The sequence below is a fragment of the Lepidochelys kempii genome, chromosome 1 (assembly GCF_965140265.1).
Source record: "Lepidochelys kempii isolate rLepKem1 chromosome 1, rLepKem1.hap2, whole genome shotgun sequence".
In the NCBI taxonomy this organism is placed as follows: domain Eukaryota; kingdom Metazoa; phylum Chordata; order Testudines; family Cheloniidae; genus Lepidochelys; species Lepidochelys kempii.
In genome coordinates, this window is record NC_133256.1 from 79,832,359 (window position 1) to 79,851,728 (window position 19,370).

At 39.0% G+C, this 19,370-nt stretch overlaps 1 protein-coding gene across 14 annotated transcripts in view; it reads right to left on the reverse strand.

Annotated features, from left to right (window-relative positions):
- Positions 1-19,370, reverse strand: part of MYCBP2 (MYC binding protein 2) — a 414,953-nt gene that overhangs the window by 123,586 nt on the left and 271,997 nt on the right. For all 14 annotated transcript variants that reach the window (XM_073347199.1, XM_073347148.1, XM_073347171.1 and 11 more), the window contains 3 exons: positions 12,747-12,802; positions 12,044-12,159; positions 5,456-5,553 (listed from right to left, as the gene is read on the reverse strand). In XM_073347199.1, coding sequence (XP_073203300.1) covers positions 5,456-5,553; positions 12,044-12,159; positions 12,747-12,802 — 270 coding nt within the window. The remainder of the gene's footprint in view (positions 1-5,455; positions 5,554-12,043; positions 12,160-12,746; positions 12,803-19,370) is intronic.

Sequence of the window (19,370 nt, forward strand, 5' to 3'; positions counted from 1 at the left end):
TATACTCAACTAAAAAAATTATAATATGAACATAAGAACATCAGACATTTCTGTGAAATACTATCTTCACATTTTATTTTATTTCTTTAAAGTTTCAATGTTAGGGTTTTTTTTTTTTTTAACAGGTCCATAAACCGTAATAACTGTACAGCCCAAGATCACTAGTTTCTATTTGGTGGAGCATCTCAACATTACAGCTTTGGAGAAATATTGTTTCTAATTGATATCTGTCAAAATTTGCCTAAATAATGTTTCAAACACCAATCTAAAGCCAGTAGCCATCCCTCATTGTACCTGCGTCGTAACCATCCAGTTGTTTATCCCTTCCTCATAGCAAGTTTACATCAGGCCCTCCTTATTGCTGTTTTGATTTCATAGAATCATAGAATATCAGGGTTGGAAGGGACCCCTGAAGGTCATCTAGTCCAACCCCCTGCTCGAAGCAGGACCAATTCCCAGTTAAATCATCCCAGCCAGGGCTTTGTCAAGCCTGACCTTAAAAACCTCTAAGGAAGGAGATTTGCAATAGTCCCTATTCCACGCAAATCTTCTTACTGCCATTCTTCTCCCATCCTACCCCACTATCAGATTTGTGCTCTATGCTGGGTGAATTTAAGCTCTTGAAGATTAGTGGTTTAAGATATACATACAGTCTAAGGAATATGTGTTCTTCCTCACTCTTGCAATCTATATTTTAAAACTAAGTTTTCCAGCATCAACAGTTTTCATGTAAAAACTGACAATACTGTAACACAAAATCTTTTACGGACCCTTTGAATCATGTTAAGAAAAAAAGTATTCAAGATAAGATATTTAAACCTTCTGAAGTGCATTAATCTTCTTTTTAAAAGAAACAATATTAAGTTCCTAAAAGAATTTGTAACGCTTTTTGCAAACATTTTCATTTGAAAAAATCCTTTTAGAAAATAGTAATAAATTAAAGCAAAATATGATCCTTACATCTTTTCTGTACATCTATTCACTTCAAGACACTATATTTAGCATTATGTTCATACTAGCAATCCTCTCCCTCAAGCGATCTAGAGAAAGATCTCTCTTCCAGCTGGCAGCACAAAGGCCAAACTACACTACCAGCTAAATTGGCACTGTCAATTTGCAGCGGTGTCAATTTAGCGAGTCTGGGGAATACATGCTAAGTCAATGGGAGATGCTCTCCCGTCGACATAGCACAGTGTAGACACTACTGTAAATTGACCTAAATTACGTCAACTTCAGTTACTTAATTTACGTAACTGAACTAGTGCGACTTAGATCAACTTACAGCATTAGTGTAGAACAGCCCTAAGACCTGCATTCAGAACAGCTGCTTCTGTACGCTTCAGGTATATTATTTATAAGCCTCCTGACCACTGGGGTATTTAGCCACCTTCTTCCCCTTTGGGTGAAAGGGAAAAAAAAGAAATATGGATTTCCTAAACAATTCTGTCCTATTTATGTAGATATTTTTATTATCTTTCACACATCTATGTTATAAAAATGTATACTTATGATGAATAGAAGGAAGTACTCATTCCAGCGGAAAGTAGCATCTGGTCTGCACATATTTTCGAATTCTCATAACACCATTCATCTTTATAAAATGCAGAGTGTTAATTCACTACTGACAGCGTCCCCAACTTGTTGCCAATGCTATGGGAAGTAGGACTGCTGTATTAGCACCCAAAAAGTGAAGGAGTGCAACGATTCAAATGGGGGATGGATAAAATCTTGGAATTACAGATTTTAGTTCCAGGGAGACACAATCTATGATGAATTTAACACTATGGCTCAGAGATATGCAGATGACTAAGGAGAGGTTGTTTTCCCTGCAGCAGCCGATTATCAAATTCAGGATTTCTTACTGTAGTTAGGAGTAGATGAGATTTAGAACTGTTGACAGACTGAAGAAACAACAATATACTACAGATTAGAAGGCTCCACTGTTCAGCAATGACCTCCTCTTTGCCCATGATGCCAGCTACAATGCTCTGTTAGTCTCCTCCTTTTCCCACTCTGCCCCTTATGTACTGAATGTCCTCTATATCAACCAGTAGTTAAGCCAGAGCTCTTCTCTTAATTTAAAAGTTATTTCTGACCAGTCACTTCTACCATGGAGCCCACAAGAAGTGAACTAAATAAAATATTCCAATAATCCCTTCCTCCCTCCATCCAAAAAATCCTCAAATTATTCCTTCCTTTAATGCCTTGTCTACACTATGGGGGCAAGTCAACCTAAGTTAGCAACTCCAGCGATGTGATTAACGTAGCTGGAGTCGACATAGCTTAGGTCGACTTACTCTGGTGTCTACACCGTGCTGGATCGATGGGAGACACTCTCCTGTCGACTTAACTTATGCTTCTCATTCTGGTGAAGTACCAGAGTGGATGGAAGAGTGATCTGCGATCTATTTAGTGGGTCTTCAACAGCCCCTCTAAATCAACCCCCAGTGCATCGATCACCACAGCATCGATACCCGCTAGGTGTAGATATGCCCTGAGATTCCAAGTGGATCCCACCATCTGTCTGTTTCCATTGTATCGTCTCCATTTTGTGCCTAGTACAGTGTCAGGAACATTGTCTATCCATTGAGTTTTGTTCCCTATTGATTCCAAGCCATATCCCACGTATGACAGTTTTTGTTTGTTTTGTAAAAAGGTGAAAAATATTTTGACGTTTTGTCCAAAACAGCTCTATGTTTCCTAAGCCAAAGAGGCTTATATGCTCATGAAAAACAGGTCTGGACCGCAAATCGATCCCTATCTACAAGTATGTTCTGATCATCAAGTTTAACGGTCCTCAAATGAATATCTGGACTATTTTTGGAGAACCATGGCCTCCTACTCAAGTGTGCGGCAAGGAATATCATTTTTTTATATGACCTTTGGAAATAAATGAGTTCGGGGGGGAGAAACAGCAGTTGAGGTGTTTACACCTGTCACAGTGTACCAACTGCCAGAGCCCTGCTGTTACTCATTCTAGATAAGCATTTCCCTGACTTCCCTGTTTGGGGCTGATACAAACAGGTCTACCTGAGGTTCCTGCAGCATGGATAATATCCAGTAGAAGGTCTTATTGTTCAGGCTACAATTCCCTTTAACTCATGGGCTCCCTTTAGGTGTGCCACAGTTAGCATAAGTAGTTTTTCTGCTGATGAGGAGAATATCCTTGCTTCCCATATTAGAGACTGGCTTCTTACTCTTTTCTGGTAGCCTACATGAGTGCACAACCTTCAAAATATGCTACTGTACCAGTTTGGCTGCCCTCAGATCCAGTTAGTTACTGATACTGCTGATACTGTTCTTCTCATGGTTGTGCCAAACATACTGAAACAGGATCCACAGGTTGCATCTGTCCTTATGGATTCCGTTGATGGAATGTAGTGTGGAATTTCTTGCCTATTCAATTACTCTGATCACCACCACAATCATAGAAAAGAGGTATTTGTTCTGAGTATCCAGATAGTTTAGGACTGGATGAAACTGACACAACCTTCACTAACGAAGATTTGGAACAGAAATCTAGACCTTCCATTTTAAATACTAGAATAGGAAAAATGAATTCAGAATCATGTTCTGCCACCCATGTTTCAAACTCTTTGGGGCTCAGGTACATTTAGGATTAGTCATGTTGGCTAAGAAATTGGAAGATTCCAAAGCTTTTCTGTAAAATATTTTATTTTAATCTTTTCTGGTTCCAGTTCTTTACTGTTAATTAGACCAAGCAAGATATCCACTGAGAATGGAATGTTTTGTCCAAAATAGCTCTAGATTTCCTAAGCCAGAAAGGGTGATATGCTCATGAAAAACAAGTCTGGACTGCGAATCAGTCCCTATACAGAAGGGATGCATCTCTTTACTACTGCCAGCACCCTGTAATCTGTCAATTCCTTCTGCAACCTCCTGCAGTCATTTTTGCAAGTTTTATTCCTTTCTAAAGAAACCCTTGACTCAGTCTAATAAGACGCAAGTGTCTTTCTCCAGCTGAAATGAAGTAATTAAATTCTCCCAGTGGCAGGGTCATGAAGACTGATAAAAGGGTCTGCATTTGCAACTAATGACATTTCATGCACTTGTTGAATGCTTGGCAAACCATTACTTTGGTCAGACTGCCCAATATCTTTAGAACCATGAAAAAGATGGAGGACACCTCAAAACAAAATGCTAAAATGAAGATGTATAAAGGCTTCTCTCTGTGGCACATAAAATGTGAAGAGGAGCACATCTGTAAATTTCTGGGGCTGTCTTGGTGGCTTTCAGTTCTGCAGAATCTGTCTCATCGGATCCAAGATGAAGTCCAGAGCAAGTTCTTTGGATATTAGTTTGAGCAACCATTTGTCAACAATGATCCATGACAACAGCAAATCTCATTCCCTACCCCATTGGGTATCTAGAACAGTTGCTTTTTTCCGCTCACTCCTCTCTCTCTGAATTGCTTATCTTCAGTGCACTTCACAACATGACAGATGCTGGAATTTCTTTAGCTAGATTGGTACCACAAGTATAACATTACACCAGAAATAATGGAATACTTAAAGAGTTCATGGATGTAATGGTGAGAAAGATAAGTAGAGAATCATGGTAGGCAGGTGAAGTGACAGTGAAGAGACTGAGGGAAGGAGGACAAGAAGTAGCAAACAACCAATCAGCAAAGGAGAAAAAACATTTGAGTAAAAGCTGTAGAGCAGTTTGATGACATCTGTGGATATAGGTTCCTGCTGAAACTGCTTCTGCAGATGCACTGGACGGCTCACATCTCTGGCAAGTTCCAACCTGAAGTTATCTTTTTCCCGAGCTCACAAGACTGAGGTTGTGTGTGTGTGTGGAGGGGGGCGGTGGGAAGGGGAGAAGGGCGCGGAGGGTCAGGTTTACATTTCCAAATCTTATGTGAGTTCATGTAGAGAGTTGGCCAGTAAGGGAAAGTTAAAAATTACAGATAGGGTAAGTTTAAAAAAAGGGCTGGAAAAGGGTTTGGGGAAGAAATAATTTAGAGGAGAAAGAAGAGAGAAAATGTGAGAGGAGGCAGAGAACACAATTCAGGGAGAGGGAAACAGACAAATGTAAGATTTTATTCCCAGTGACAGAGAAGAGAGGATTACTAAAAAATAAATGTGGAAGTCTCTTTAAATTGTTTTGTCCCTCTCATAAATCATAGTGCTGAATAAAAGAAATTACCATTCCTTTGGTAAACCGTTTCAGTGCTGTGTAATGATAGGTGTGGAGTCACCAAGGATCTGCATGCTTGGGTGTCAAACCACATGAAAGCCAGTAACCGCACGATTTTGCAATTTGAGGAAAAGAGGTTAACTAGAAACTAGTTGAAACTCCCCTTCTTTTGTGTGCGCGCAGGCATCCGGTACATAAAGGTAATTTGCAAATATTCTAGTTTAGAATTACCATTTTAACCCACCAAAATGTACAAAGAATCCAAGTATTTTGGATTCTTAGTTCTCCAAACCTTGTTTGGTTGAGGTTCTACTTTTGGTTTGACAAGTTGTGTTCCAGGTGGTATCATCCCTTTTGGAGGGTCTTTTACTTTCACTTCTAATCCAGCATCTGTAAACAAACAAGAGTTAAAAATGAAAAAGTTAAACAAAGAAAAAAGACCATTTTAAGGGGATAGATTTCCACAAGAGATTAATTATCCATCGTTATTGGCATGGTTAGGTACTATACTATTAAATGTTATCTTGTTCAGTCAACATAAAATTACAACTGAAGGTCCAATGCAGCATAGATTGCCTCAGGACATGAATACGTAGTATGCTCAATTGGCTAAAATAAACCAGCTGAAATTTATTTTATTCCTTGGCTGGAAAAAAAGGATGGGGGGGGGGGAATGTTTCTCAGAACTAAAGTTAACAGACATAGTATATCTGGCAATCCCACACTGTGGATTGGTCCTTCCCTATGTAGTTCAGAGATGAATTCAGCAGGGCCCACCTCCTTTCATAACTACCAGACCAGCGAAAGCCTGCCAAAACTGGCTATCCTGAAGTTGTACTAATATTAAAAACAAGTGTACTAAGACACTACAAATATAATTATCTACAAGCAAGGAAAGATCATTTAAATTTGCAACCTGTCACAGGATGACTAATTCTTTTAAGAAGTAATAGGTCCAGGCCCAGCTATGATTCCCTCTGTTCTCCTCCCCAGGTGGGGAAAATTATCAGATACAGGACAGGCAGGTCATGTGGCTAAATCAAGATGGAGATAAGAGAGAAGCCTCTAGAGACTGAGAGCCTTAGAGGGAGGAGAGAGGGTAGACAGCTTGGAAAGGAGAATATTTGTCTACAAGGACAGTCCCTGTAGGAAGTCTTTGGGCTGCTGAACCAAGAGGAGATCTGTGAAACAGGGCTAGAACCTGATTACTGATAGGCCAGGGTAAGCTGGCCTTAAATCACAGTGTAGGCCCCCAGACGGATGTGGGACACCTGAACCAAGGAGAAGAGCCTTTGCCCAAGTTACAGCACAGGCCCCCCAAAAGAAGAAGAATTTGGAACTGAAGGGAAAAGTAATAGAATATTTGAGTACTTAAGTATTCTGGACTGTGAACATGAAGGCCACGCTTTTAAGAATCTATTAATATGAGGATCTTCTGAGAGGAATTATTTGGGTTGCAGCCCAACACAGGGCTCTCACAGACACCTTGTGCAGAGGCCAGCACCCAGACTACACTGCAGAAACTGGAGTAACTGGTAAATATCAGATTTCTGATGGTTAATCTCTTTATATTAGGTAGTTATCTGGCCCACATTATGTCAGTACCCAGCCCGGGCAAGCCAATGATCCAACCAGCAAATTTGGTGATAAATTCTGGTGAAGTGCCACCTGCGGCATGTTGTGCATATGCTAAGACGACTCAAGAATCTGAATGCATCACAATTTTGAATGTCTTTATCCTCATCACTCCTGAGAGTTAGAGAAGTATTATCATACCTATTATAGAAATGGGCAGCTGAGGCACAGAGAGACTAAGTAAACTGCCCAAAATCACACAGGAAAATCCACTGATTCCCAGGTAATTCACCAGGCCATTCTTCCTCTCTCATACCAGTACTTAAAATGGATCTATACACTGCAAGAAACTAACATGGTTGATTTTTTCTTCAAGGTTTGGAAAGTACTTACTACTTTCTCCAAATATCCTTTACATCTTAGTACTGATCTTTCTCATCAATAATCTGCCAAATTCAGTTTTGGATGGATTTGGATGTATTATAGGTCCTTGATTTATGAGAGTGGTTCTCAACCAGGGGTACGTGTACCCCTGGGGATACACAGAAGTCTCCTATATCTCAACTCATCTAGATATTTGCTTACTTTTACAACAGGTTACATAAAAAGCATTGGCGAAGTTAGTAAAAACAAATTTCATATGAGTTCTTTTATATTGCTCTATATATGCAGAAATGTAAGTACAATATTTATATTCAAATTGATTTATTTTATAATTATATGGTAAAAATGAGAAAGTAAGCAATTTTTCAGTAATAGGGTGTTGTAACACTTTTGTATTTTTATGTCTGATTTTGTAAGCCAGTCTGTTTTTAAGTGAGGTGAAACTTGGGGGTACGCAAGACAAATCATATTCCTCAAAGGGATACGGTAGTCTGGAAAGATTGAGAGCCACTGGTTTAGGACATCTGGGCTTTACCAGGACCCATGTTCTTATTTTGATTAGATTTTAAAACCACTGCCTTGTTGGTCAGCTTGGTACAGTTAGTATTACTGAAAATCGCTGAGATTTATTTGTTGCGATAATCTTGATAGCAGTAGATTAAAGGAAATGGATACAGAAACATTATATTATTCCTGGATTAGCATGTCCGGACTCAAGGGACCTGAATTCTGAGTTCCCAGAGTAGAATTTCTTACTCTTTGTTGAGAATATGACAGAGCTCTATCTGATACTTCCATGGCATACATTATCTCGTCATATACATGCTCTTCTTGGTATACAGTAGCATTCCCAAGTGAACTGAAGACTGAGGACCCCAGGCAACTCTTCTTGTAAACTAGGTTATTGTGGCTGATCTCAGTAATAGTTTTATTGTGATCTTAGTGGGCAGTTCATGGACCTTGCTTTAATTAAGGAGAGAATACGTCTGGTTCAGAACAGTGCTAGCAGGGTCATCAGCACTTTCATGAAAACTCTGGAGGTAGAGAAGAACACAAACTAAAGTATCTTGTATTGATAACACATCATATTTAGATAGGCTTCATTCAGTCTCCTGATATGAACTCCTTTAAGCAAAATTATTGTCACTAAGACATCCAATGAGGACATGTGAAATTTCATGTGTTTCACATGTTTATTAGGAAATTCAAGAATAGAGCATTCTTGTGATGTGGAACAACTTGGAGGACCAGGAGTCATTTTGATTACCTGCTACTGATTTACCTCCTTGTAGTTCTGATATATCTCCTTGATATATCTCCCTACCTCAAAGCAGAGAGACAGAAGCTCGCTAGCACTCTGGTGCCCAACCACCAGTCTGAGGTCTCCATTCTAGAAGAGGAGCAAGAGCCCATAGCTCCTTAGCGGGTCTTGTAATTTGTTTAGTTCTGCATGGCCTTGCTTGAGTTGGGATAGACACAGAAGAACCTACGAAAGCTCACTTCTGCCTCTTCCATATCCGTGTCTCTTTTTCTGCTTCAGGGAAGGAAAAGGAAAATATGAATAGCTTAGGAGACCACTCTCCAGTTCAGCTGGTAGTGCTTTAGTCATGTGAGGAAGAAGGAAGAAAAGTAGTAGTGAGGGAAAAAACTGAGTGGGGTAGAAAGGCTTGTGATCCCAAGATAAGTTTTAAAATGGCAAAAAGCTCAGGGAATTACTCTAAGGGGTTGTTTCTAATATGGAGGCACAACATTTTGGTGGGCTATCAGTGACCCTGCTAGGTTCAACTGTGAATTCCTGTCTCTCCAAAGGCCCATACACCGTGAGGAATTGGCCAGGCTTGCTTTGGCTTAAGAGAATAGTTGCTGACTGTATGAACTATTGCTAAGGTCTTCACTAATGGGAGACACACTGTTCTCAGAACTCATATAACCTGCATTTCTTTTAAAGTGTAATTGAGACTTTTTAAGAAAAGAGACCAGTTTGGAATCTCAAATCAGCAAAAGAATCTCTTTAAACAGACTTAAAAAATACTAATTACATTTTAAAATGAGATCATGTACATACTAAGTCTCCATAATTGCGTATATCTTCAATGAATCAATTTGCTGATTCCCATTCTTATCAAATTCAAGCCTCTCCTCATTTTCATGGTTTTCCATAATGTCATCTGTGTTTACATTTCTATACTTATCTTCTCCTACAACTCCTTCTCTCTTTTCTGCCTGTTTCCTTCACCCAGTCCCATTTCCACACTTTTTTGCTATACTTTTGAGCCTGAAATAACATATTCATGATTATACACCAACCAACTTCTCTCCCCATAAACAGACTACTAAATTCACCTATTTTGAGAAGTATTCAGGTTCTAATGGCTAAGGCTCTTTTTTTCCCCCCCTTGAAAATGTACCACTTCCAAAAAAAATTGAACAAAACATCAAGTTTAATAGGGCAGCATGAAATTTAGACACATTTTAACAAGCAGGATCAATCTAACAGTGCTTTATCAAGTTCTAGAAGTGTTTCAGTTCATACTTGTAGAAACAGGGCATTTCTATTCTCATTTTAGTTTGTTGGTTCACTTTTAAAATCTTCAAGCATTAAAACACAACCAATTTTAATAAAAAAAACTTCTAAAAAGTTCTACAATAGATATTTCATTCAGTTGTAGTATGCTGTATAGAACTGATACTCTAAATACTAATGTAGGAAGTATTGGAAGGTTATTTTACACTGCTTTAAAGAGTTTTGCAATTGGCTGTCTGATAAAAACAACCATTCTGCTCCATGCAGTCAGGCAACTCCTAGGGACAACTCACTTTGGTGTTTTTCAAGTTCCATGCTTCTAGTACAGTAGCAAAAACCAGTCATACGCAAGATGAGCATTCACTTGGTCTATCTCAGATAAGCATTTACAATGATGCTTAATGGGTGCACAATACATTTCCTTCTTAATGTTGTGCTTGATATTTTGTGACAAGTTTACATGGTGACATGCAGATCTCTTAAGAAAAAAATGTTGTGGTTGAAATGTTCTGCATGATGGAAACAGCAAAAAAAAAGTTCAACCCGTGATTATACCAAGAGAAGCCAGATGTTTTATCATAAATACCTACCATTCACAAGCCTAGACATATTAATATGAATCCAGCAGAGTTAACACTGGTAGTAATGAAAAACTTGCAAATTTTATCTAATATAGACAACATTGCCTTCAAATTCTGTAGTATTCCCATGTAGACTTCCCAATACTTTAACTACAAGACATACCTTGAATACTATTATAATTTTTATTGCATTATCTAAGACAATTGGAAAGTACTTTTTAACTACTACCAACAGGTGTGTGTCCAGGTACATTAGAAATCAAAAGTTTTGAGTGGCATATTACCATATGTAAACGTTCCCACTGAATAAAGAAAACTTTGTTTTATCTTGTTGCTTACTATTTTGCAACCATAAAGCAGGTTGCAGCAGACTCAAGACATTTCTTCTCACACACTACTAGTCACTAAATGTAGCTTTTACGATAATCTGGAATACTACAGGTAATGCAGCACATATATCCAGAGACGAATATTTCACTCTTATACTTCAGATATGGAAATATGCTAAATTTCCAGATACAGCCACTTTTTTTGGTTTTCCTCAACATTTATGCTCCATGTACCGTAACTCACACTGTTGTTCTCTAGAGCCAGTGAAGTAGCCAAGGGTTTGCAGGTCATGAAGGAAACTAAGCCATTCAGAAGTGGGGGCAAAATTAAAAACTTCAAATATTTGAAAGAATTGAGACTTGCCCCCACACCCAACTTTCCACAGATGAAACAAGAGTATTTGTAAGGAGCGTTGAGATCCCTGGTTTCTTAAGATTTTCCCCGCTCCTACACTTCTGTCAGATCCCCCTCAAGTAGCTTAAACAAGAAACTTTCCTTATACGCAAGACCACTGAGAGCAACATGAAAAAGAGGAAAAAAGAAAGCAAGAAAACCAGGCCTTCTCTCCGAGAAAAAACAGTATTACTCGTAGTATTCAGATCTGTGGAATCAACGTCAAAGAACTCAGGAGCACAGCAGATGACCACCTCCTGCACATTCACAACTACTCTCACATTTCTCAAGCGAGTGTCTGAGGGTTTTCATTGCACATGTGCAGGAAGTGAAACTGGTAAAAGTGAATCTCCTTTTCCCAGGTTTTTTGTTTTTCATGGCAGTCAATGTCATGTTTTCCATAAAATGAGGGATCTCAGTGAAAATATTAGTTTAACACAGGGTTACACTACTACTCTCTTCTGTCTTGTTTGTTCCATGCATCTTCACTTGAGCTTCAGACTGTAAACCCTTTAGGTCAGTGATCTGATTGGTAGTGACCTATTACTATCTAGTGCCCTGTAAATTTACAACACTAAATAAATAATTAAATTACCTACTATGATCCAAATTCTGATTCTCTTCTCTTTTTCCCTGCAACAGTTAATCTCAAACACCTGTAAGGAGTGCTTTAGAAAGGTTTATGAGGTCATTAACTTTTGCAGTGAAAAAAGAATCCTGAGCACTAGTTGTCTTCAGTAAAATCTACACAGATATTCTACTACTGAAATGAAAGCTTAATTTAAGAAAAAATATTTAAAGGTAAATTGAAACAGTATTTGAAAAGAGTTCCAAACAGTTGGTTTAAGCTCCTTATGAAGGTACACTTTTGTCAGTCATGTCTTTACTTTCAGCTTTTTGATAACAATATGCGGGGGGGAGGGGGGAGCGGGGAGGAAGACATAGGAAAACTGGATAGAATGATCTTGGATCCCCCAAAGCAGTGTGCTAATTTTCATGGACATGTTACCTACAGAAATCTTCGCATACCATTGTGGATACATACATGTTAAGCACTTGTGGTTATTATATAAGATTAATGAAAATTAGATACCTATTTCAATGCCATCTATAGTAACATGAATGGTGTAAAGACCAACAGCTCCTGGGGTCCAATTTGCACAGTAAGTACCATCATTATTGACTCGGATCAACATGTTTTCACTGGGTCTAGACAAAAACAAAATAGACACTGAAACAATTAACCGAATGTTAACTTATTGAAAAGCTGCTGAAGCATTCTATTTAGAAGCCATTCCGCTGATTTATTTTCTGCCTTTTTTCCCTCCATATGCTCCCAAACTACACTGTCTTTTGTGGTCTACCAGGGACACTTCTATGGAAACAGGATCTTTGATCCACAGGAATTCATCTAATCAAGCCACTTATGCTTTTCAAGTTGTTTATTATGAAATCATAACCTTCTAGAGTAATTGAATGTGATATCATATTCAGAAAGTGAATTTAGGTGAGGAATATGCAATTGGAGCAAATAAACTAAGTATAAAAGATTGATTTTATGGAACCGTCCCAGTAACTTTAAGAAAAATGTGCTAGATTTTCACTGTTTTCCCTTACGCAGAATATTTTTCAGAGTGTTGAAGCCTCAACAGTTCTTTAAACAGAAATTACAATAACTCTGCTGGAACAATAAGCCTATTCACATAAAGTTCTGATATTAACATGATTTTTAAAAAGTTGATATATTTACTTTTAATTCCAGTCAATGTGTAACTCTCTCCAAGACGGTTTTTTACCTTTTAGGTGTTGGTGAGGCAAAGCGTAATTCTTCAAATGAATAGTTTTCATATACCTGCAAAGCAGAGAATTAAAAAAACGTTCAGCTAAAACAAAATCAAAACTCAGTCAATGCTATTATACTAATACTGTAAATTTTTTTAAATCAGTACAAAACAATTTCTCAAAACATGTTACTCTAATTGCTCATATAAGTGTAGAATAGGGAACCAGAAATTGATACAAAGTGTACACAAAAATACACATTTTTAAAGTGACCTTTTTAGATGAGAACGGTAATTATTGCTCATGCAAGGTGCTGATTAACAGTGCTTGAGGCAGGGAGGGAAGAGTAAAAGTATGCCCAGTTTCCACATTGCTAATGCACCTGACCCCAATTCTGAAGGGACCACACTCAAGGGGTAAAAAGGCCGCTAATCCTCTATCCACAATCCATTCTTGATTCCCCTGCTAAATCTGCCAGCAAGGGTTTGAATGAGTGGCATTTATATGAGGTGGACACCTGTCAACTAGGATCTAGAATGTGTATGAAGGCTCATTTCTTCTCTTGAAGAGTGAGGGCTAGGATAAAACCACAAGTAGCTGTATCTCTTGGTTGACATCAAATTTTGAGGAAACCTTAGGAAGAAAGCAAGATTGTAGATGTAGTGTCATTTTGTCATGCTAGAATACCACGTACAGAGGGACAGCCATCAAGGCTTCAAGCTCCCCCACTCAGTCCTACTTCTTGTTCAGCCAATCGCGGAGACAAACAAGTTCGTTTACATTTACGGGAGATAACGCTGCCCACTTCTTATTTACAGTGTCACCTGAAAATGAGAACAGGCATTCACTTGGCATTTTTGTAGCCAGTGTTGCAAGGTATTTACATACAAGATATGCTAAACATTTGTAAAACCCTTCGTGCTTCAGCCACCATTCCAGAGGACATGCTTCCATGCTGATGATGGGTTCTGCTCAATAACAATACAAAGCAGTGCGGACTGACGCATGTTCATTTTCATCATCATGAGTCAGATGCCACTAACGGAAGGCTGATTTCCCTTTTTCGTGGTTTGGGTTCTTAAATTTCTGCATTGGAGTGTTGCTTTTTTAAGACTCTGACAGCATGTACCATACCTCGTCCCTTTCAGCTTTTGGAAGGCACTTCAGATTCTTAAACCTTGGGTCGAGTGTTGTAGTTACCTTTATAAATCTCACATTGGTACCTTCTTTGCATTTTGTCAAATCTGCAGTGAAAGAGTTCTTAAATCGAATAACGTGCTGGCTCATCATCCGAGACTGCCATAACATGAAATATATGGCAGAATGCAGGTAAAACCACAGAGCAGGAGACATACAATTCTCCCCACAAGGAGTTCAGTCACAAATTTAACTAACACTTTCTTTAAAGCGCATTATCAGCATGGAAGCATTTCCTCTGTAATGGTGGCCGAAGTCCGAAGGGGCACACAATTGTTTAACATACCTGGCACGTAAATACCTTGCAACACTGACTATAAAAGTGCCTTGTGAATGCCTGTTCTCACTTTCAGGTGGCATTGTAAATAGGAAGCAGGCAGCATTATCTCCCGTAAATGTAAACAAATTTGTTTGTCTTAGCGATTGGCTGAACAAGTAGCAGCACTGAGTGGACTTGTTGGCTCTAAAGTTTTACACTGCTTTGTTTTTGAGTACAGTTATGTAACAATAAAAAAATCTACATTTGTAAGTTGAACTTTCACAATAAAGAGACTGAACTATAGTACTTGTATGAGGTAAACTGAAAAATACTATTTCTTTTGTTTATCTTTTTTATAGTGCGAATATTTGTACAAAAATGATCATACAAAATGAGCACTGTTCACTTTGTGTTCTGTGTTGTAACTGAAATCAATATACAGTACAGACCCGTTTACACATGAATCCGCTTAAAGCGCGGTTGCGCCATGCCTTCCAGTGCTACCTATTTAACACGCGAGACTCGTTAACACGCGGTACAGGAACTTGCTATGTAGCGCTACAGATTTCCTCACTAACTTACTGACAGAAATAGACAGGAAGTGCAGAGCAGAAATTTGTTGTACGTCTTTACTGATATTGGTAAAGACGCATCGCGCACGCTTAGTCATTGTCACGCTAGAGAGATATATAATATACAGTAGTAATATAGTAATATATATACTACATTAGAAAATTTTAACCTTAGGCCTAATATAATGGCAGAGCGCAAGCATCAGCATTCCTACACTGTAGAAGGAAAGCTAGCTGCAATAGATCAAGTAAATAGCAGAGAAACCCAGGCCAAAGTTTCAAAAGATATTGGGATTGCCAAATCTACTCTCCGAGGATGGCTAAAAAACAAATCTAAACTGAATGGCTCGGTACAAAATATCGATTCTGATGTGGGGTTTAAGCGAAAATGTGTGCGCTATTCAGCAAAACCCACAATAGACAAAGCCATGCGCACGTCGTTTGCTCAGAAAAGGCTGAAAGGAATGCCACTAAGTGGGCCAATTCTTCAAGCCCAAGCGACAAAATTTGGACATTTAACAGGGGATGAATCATTCCAAGCCAGCAAGGGGTTTATAAGTCATTTTAAAAAGCGTCATGGCGTAGCGCAGGTATTGATTTCTGGAGAAAGCCAATCAGCTGATAAATCGGCTGCGAATGCGTTTCATCTGCAGCGAATGACAGACTTCATAAGAAAAAAAAAAAGTGAGCCAGAAAGAGGAGAAAATAATGGCTTTTTTTTCTAAGTGAATCATAGACACTTTTTCCAGCATGGCCTTCTTAACCCACGGTCCGTTAACACGCGGTCATGATGGCTTGACTCCCGACATCTGCGTTTAAACGGGTCTGTACTGTATATGAAAATTTAGAAAAACATCTAAAAATATTTATAATACATTTCAGTTGGTATTCTATTATTGTTTAACAGTGCGATTAAAACTGCGATTAATCATGAATCATTTTTTAAATCAAGTTAATTTGTTTTGAGTTAATCGCTTGAGTTAACTGCGATTAACTGACAGCCCTACTTACAATGCAAGCATAAAACATGCGACAACAAGGTGAATACAAGCAGGCAGACGGGGGAGCACAAGGAATCACTGAGACAATATTGGTCAGCATGACAGGCAATGGTGCCAACTGTCTAACCACTGTCAATTTTTTTGTAGGTATCATGGCAAAGAAGAGTTTTATGGAGGGATTTGATGGAAAACAAATAGTTAGCTTTGCAGATGTTTATGGGAAGCTCCTCCCAAGCGTGAGGGGCTGTATGGGAAAAAACACAAAGGTGCTTATTTGAAAATTTAACATGTGGATGATGAAGACTGGCATCAGAAGCCAATTGGAGACAGGAGTTGAAATGTTGATCGCATATGAGAGATGGTAGGTAGGGTGGAGACAGGCCATGAAAGGGCTGGAAAGTGAAGATAAGTAGCTATGCTGGAAGTTTCCATGGCAAAACCCTAGAATCTGAGACTTCCCGATCTCTTTATGTCTGAGGAATTTGATGAGGAATTACATAAATTATGTGAAGTAGCAGGATGACAGCTCTTCTAGCCAGTGCCAATAATACTGTCCAGTGCCATGCTTCCTCCTCCTTTTCAGGAAAGCCAAAAGAGGGTAATGAAGCCTAAGTGTGAGGCTGGTAAATAAGGTGCTAGCTCTGGCCAATTCTGTAGGCATCAACTGAGCACTGACAAATTCATACCTGGAAAGCACACCAGCTCACTTATATGTCAATATTATTCAAGACAGGTGTTAGTCTTATAAGGAGGTGTTTAGACCAGTGGTTCTAAACCTATTACCATTGGGGGCCACATATGCAGCTTTGTGTGTGTTGTGTGGGCAGCATCCACACAATATATATATACCTCATGTATGGCCCTGAGGATATCACATGGGCTGCAACTGTGTGCTGATTGGGCTGCACCCAGTATACCAGCCACGAGTTGACAACAACTGGTTCAGATTATAAAATGCTTGTAAGTTGCTGTATGTATTAATCTTACTTGTAATTTCTATATTCCATGCTACAAGGTAAAACAAAAGTTTGTTTTATAATTGTAAAAATGCCTGTTCTGAATTTGTGAACTCAGATGGGAAGTGTCTCCCCTGCCCATCCAGGAGGACTACCAAAATTAAGTGGGCCATTGTAGGACAAAAGCTTTGTTGATTGCCCTATTCACCCATCAAAAGTATTTGCAGGAGGCCTTGTCCCATTGGTTTGAATGCTGGAAGAGGGAAATAAAGATAGTTCACATTAAAGTTTTTCATCTCTTTGCTGTTGGACTGTTATAAGGGCTGGAACTAAGAAACAAAAAGCAGAGATCTGCAAGGTCAACCAGGGTTAGCCCTGAAAAGACATTCAATGCTGACTGAATACTATATTTCTGTCGCCTTTTGGAACCATACGCTGAACTCATTTGTGCATATATGTTGCCTGCTTTAACCTGTAAATAATTCTCATTTCTTCTTTCTAGTCAATAATCCTTAATTAGTTTACTATAGGATTGGCTACAAGAATGGTCTTTGGTGTCAGATCAACTGGGTGACTGGCCTCTTGGAACTGGGAGCAACCTGAATGTTTTGTAATTTTGGGGATAAGTGACCATTTATTTCTATGACCAGCTTGCCTGGGTGGCAAAACAGACTGCAGTGCCCAAGGGGATTGCCCTGTGACTCCATGGTAAAGTCTGTTACAGTGATGGTTCAACAAGAACAAGTGCAGAGTCCTGCACTTAGGATGGAAGAATCCCATGCACCACTACAGACTAGGGACCAAATGGCTAGGCAGCAGTTCAGCAGAAAAGGACCTAGGGTTACAGTGGACGAAAAGCTGGATATGAGTCAACAGTGTGCCCTTGTTGCCAAGAAGGCCAATGGCATTTTGGGATGTACACGTAGGGGCACTGCCAGCAGATCGAGGGACGTGATCGTTCCCCTCTATTCGACATTGGTGAGGCCTCATCTGGAGTACTGTGTCCAGTTTTGGGCCCCACACTACAAGAAGGATGTGGAAAAATTGGAAAGAGTCCAGTGGAGGGCAACAAAAATGATTAGGGGACTGGAACACATGAGTTATGAGGAGAGGCTGAGGGAACTGCGGAAGAGTTAGTCTGCGGAAGAGAAGAATGAGGGGGGATTTGATAGCTGCTTTCAACTACCTGAAAGGGGGTTCCAAAGAGGAGGGATCTAGACTGTTCTCAGTGGTAGCTGATGACAGAACAAGGAGTAATGGTCTCAAGTTGCAGTGGGGGAGGTTTAGGTTGGATATTAGGAAAAATTTTTTCACAAGGAGGGTGATGAAGCACTGGAATGCGTTACCTAGGGAGGTGGTGGAATCTCCTTCCTTAGAAGTTTTTAAGGTCAGGTTTGACAAAGCCCTGGCTGGGATGATTTAGTTGGGGATTGGTCCTGCTTTGAGCAGGGGGTTGGACTAGATGACCTCCTGAGGTCCCTTCCAACCCGGATATTCTATGATTCTATGATCCAGGAGTTCATATTTGTTACTGGTTTGGTGAAATCTAATGAAAGAATATACTACCAGAAAGAATATACTGCCCTGTTTTTGACAGTCTGGAATAGGCACTCAGTCATAAACCACTCCAGACAGCGTGATACTAAAAATAAGATGTCCCTGATGGAACTGAAAGACTGAAGCAAAGGAACTTCTAAACTGATGACATTCTTCTAAAAATATTGCTCTTTAAATTCCACCATTGCCAAGAAAACCTTGGAATGCATGGGAGGGTTTTTTTTGTTAGTTTGTCTGAAAGAATGTCCTGAAAACTAAAGTTGGCCTCTGCTCCACAGGAGTCAGATACTTAGCAGGCAAGCCCAATTTCCTTGGAATGTAGGTAGGACTGGAAATATACATGTTCTGTTTTTAAGAAAATGAATCTGAAAGACGAGGTGGCTTCAAGGCTTCTTACAAAAGGAAAACCTTCATACAGATCTCTGACCTTATGAGCTTTAGACATAAAGGCCACAAATACAGTCCACCTTACCAAGGAGTGTCCTCCTTCAAGAATGCAGCAGCACTGAGCACTTTAGACTAGAGCTGGGTGGGAAACTGTTTTCTGTCTCCTCAATATCTTCAAGAAGTTGAAATTTTTTCCTATTTTAACATCAAAATCTTGTAAAATATTTACAAACCGAAAAACTGATTTTTTGGGGGTCAAGTGAAATGTTTTCTTTCAATTTTTACCTTTTCTTCCTTTCTTCCCCAGTCTAACTAGCTCAAATTTCTAAACAAAGTTCTTTCAAACAAACAAAAAACAAACAAACAAAAACAGCATTTTCCATTAAGAAAATGTCAAAACAAAAATGTTTAGATCATTTCAAAGCTTTTTTCTTGACTTTTTTGAGCCAGGAATTTGGTCAAATCCAACCCTGTTTCTTAAACACTTTTGGTTTAAACAAATTCACATTTTTTGATGACAAGTGATTTGTCAAAATATTCCTGACCAGCTCTGCTTTGGTTCACAGAAGACAACTTAAGGTCACTCCACAAAATTTTCTAAATCATTTTGATTTTTGTAAAAAAGCAAAAATCTCTAGAAAGATCAAGTATATGTAATTTTATAAATCCAAATACCCCAAAATAGAGAGTTATAATGAATAAAATGAGA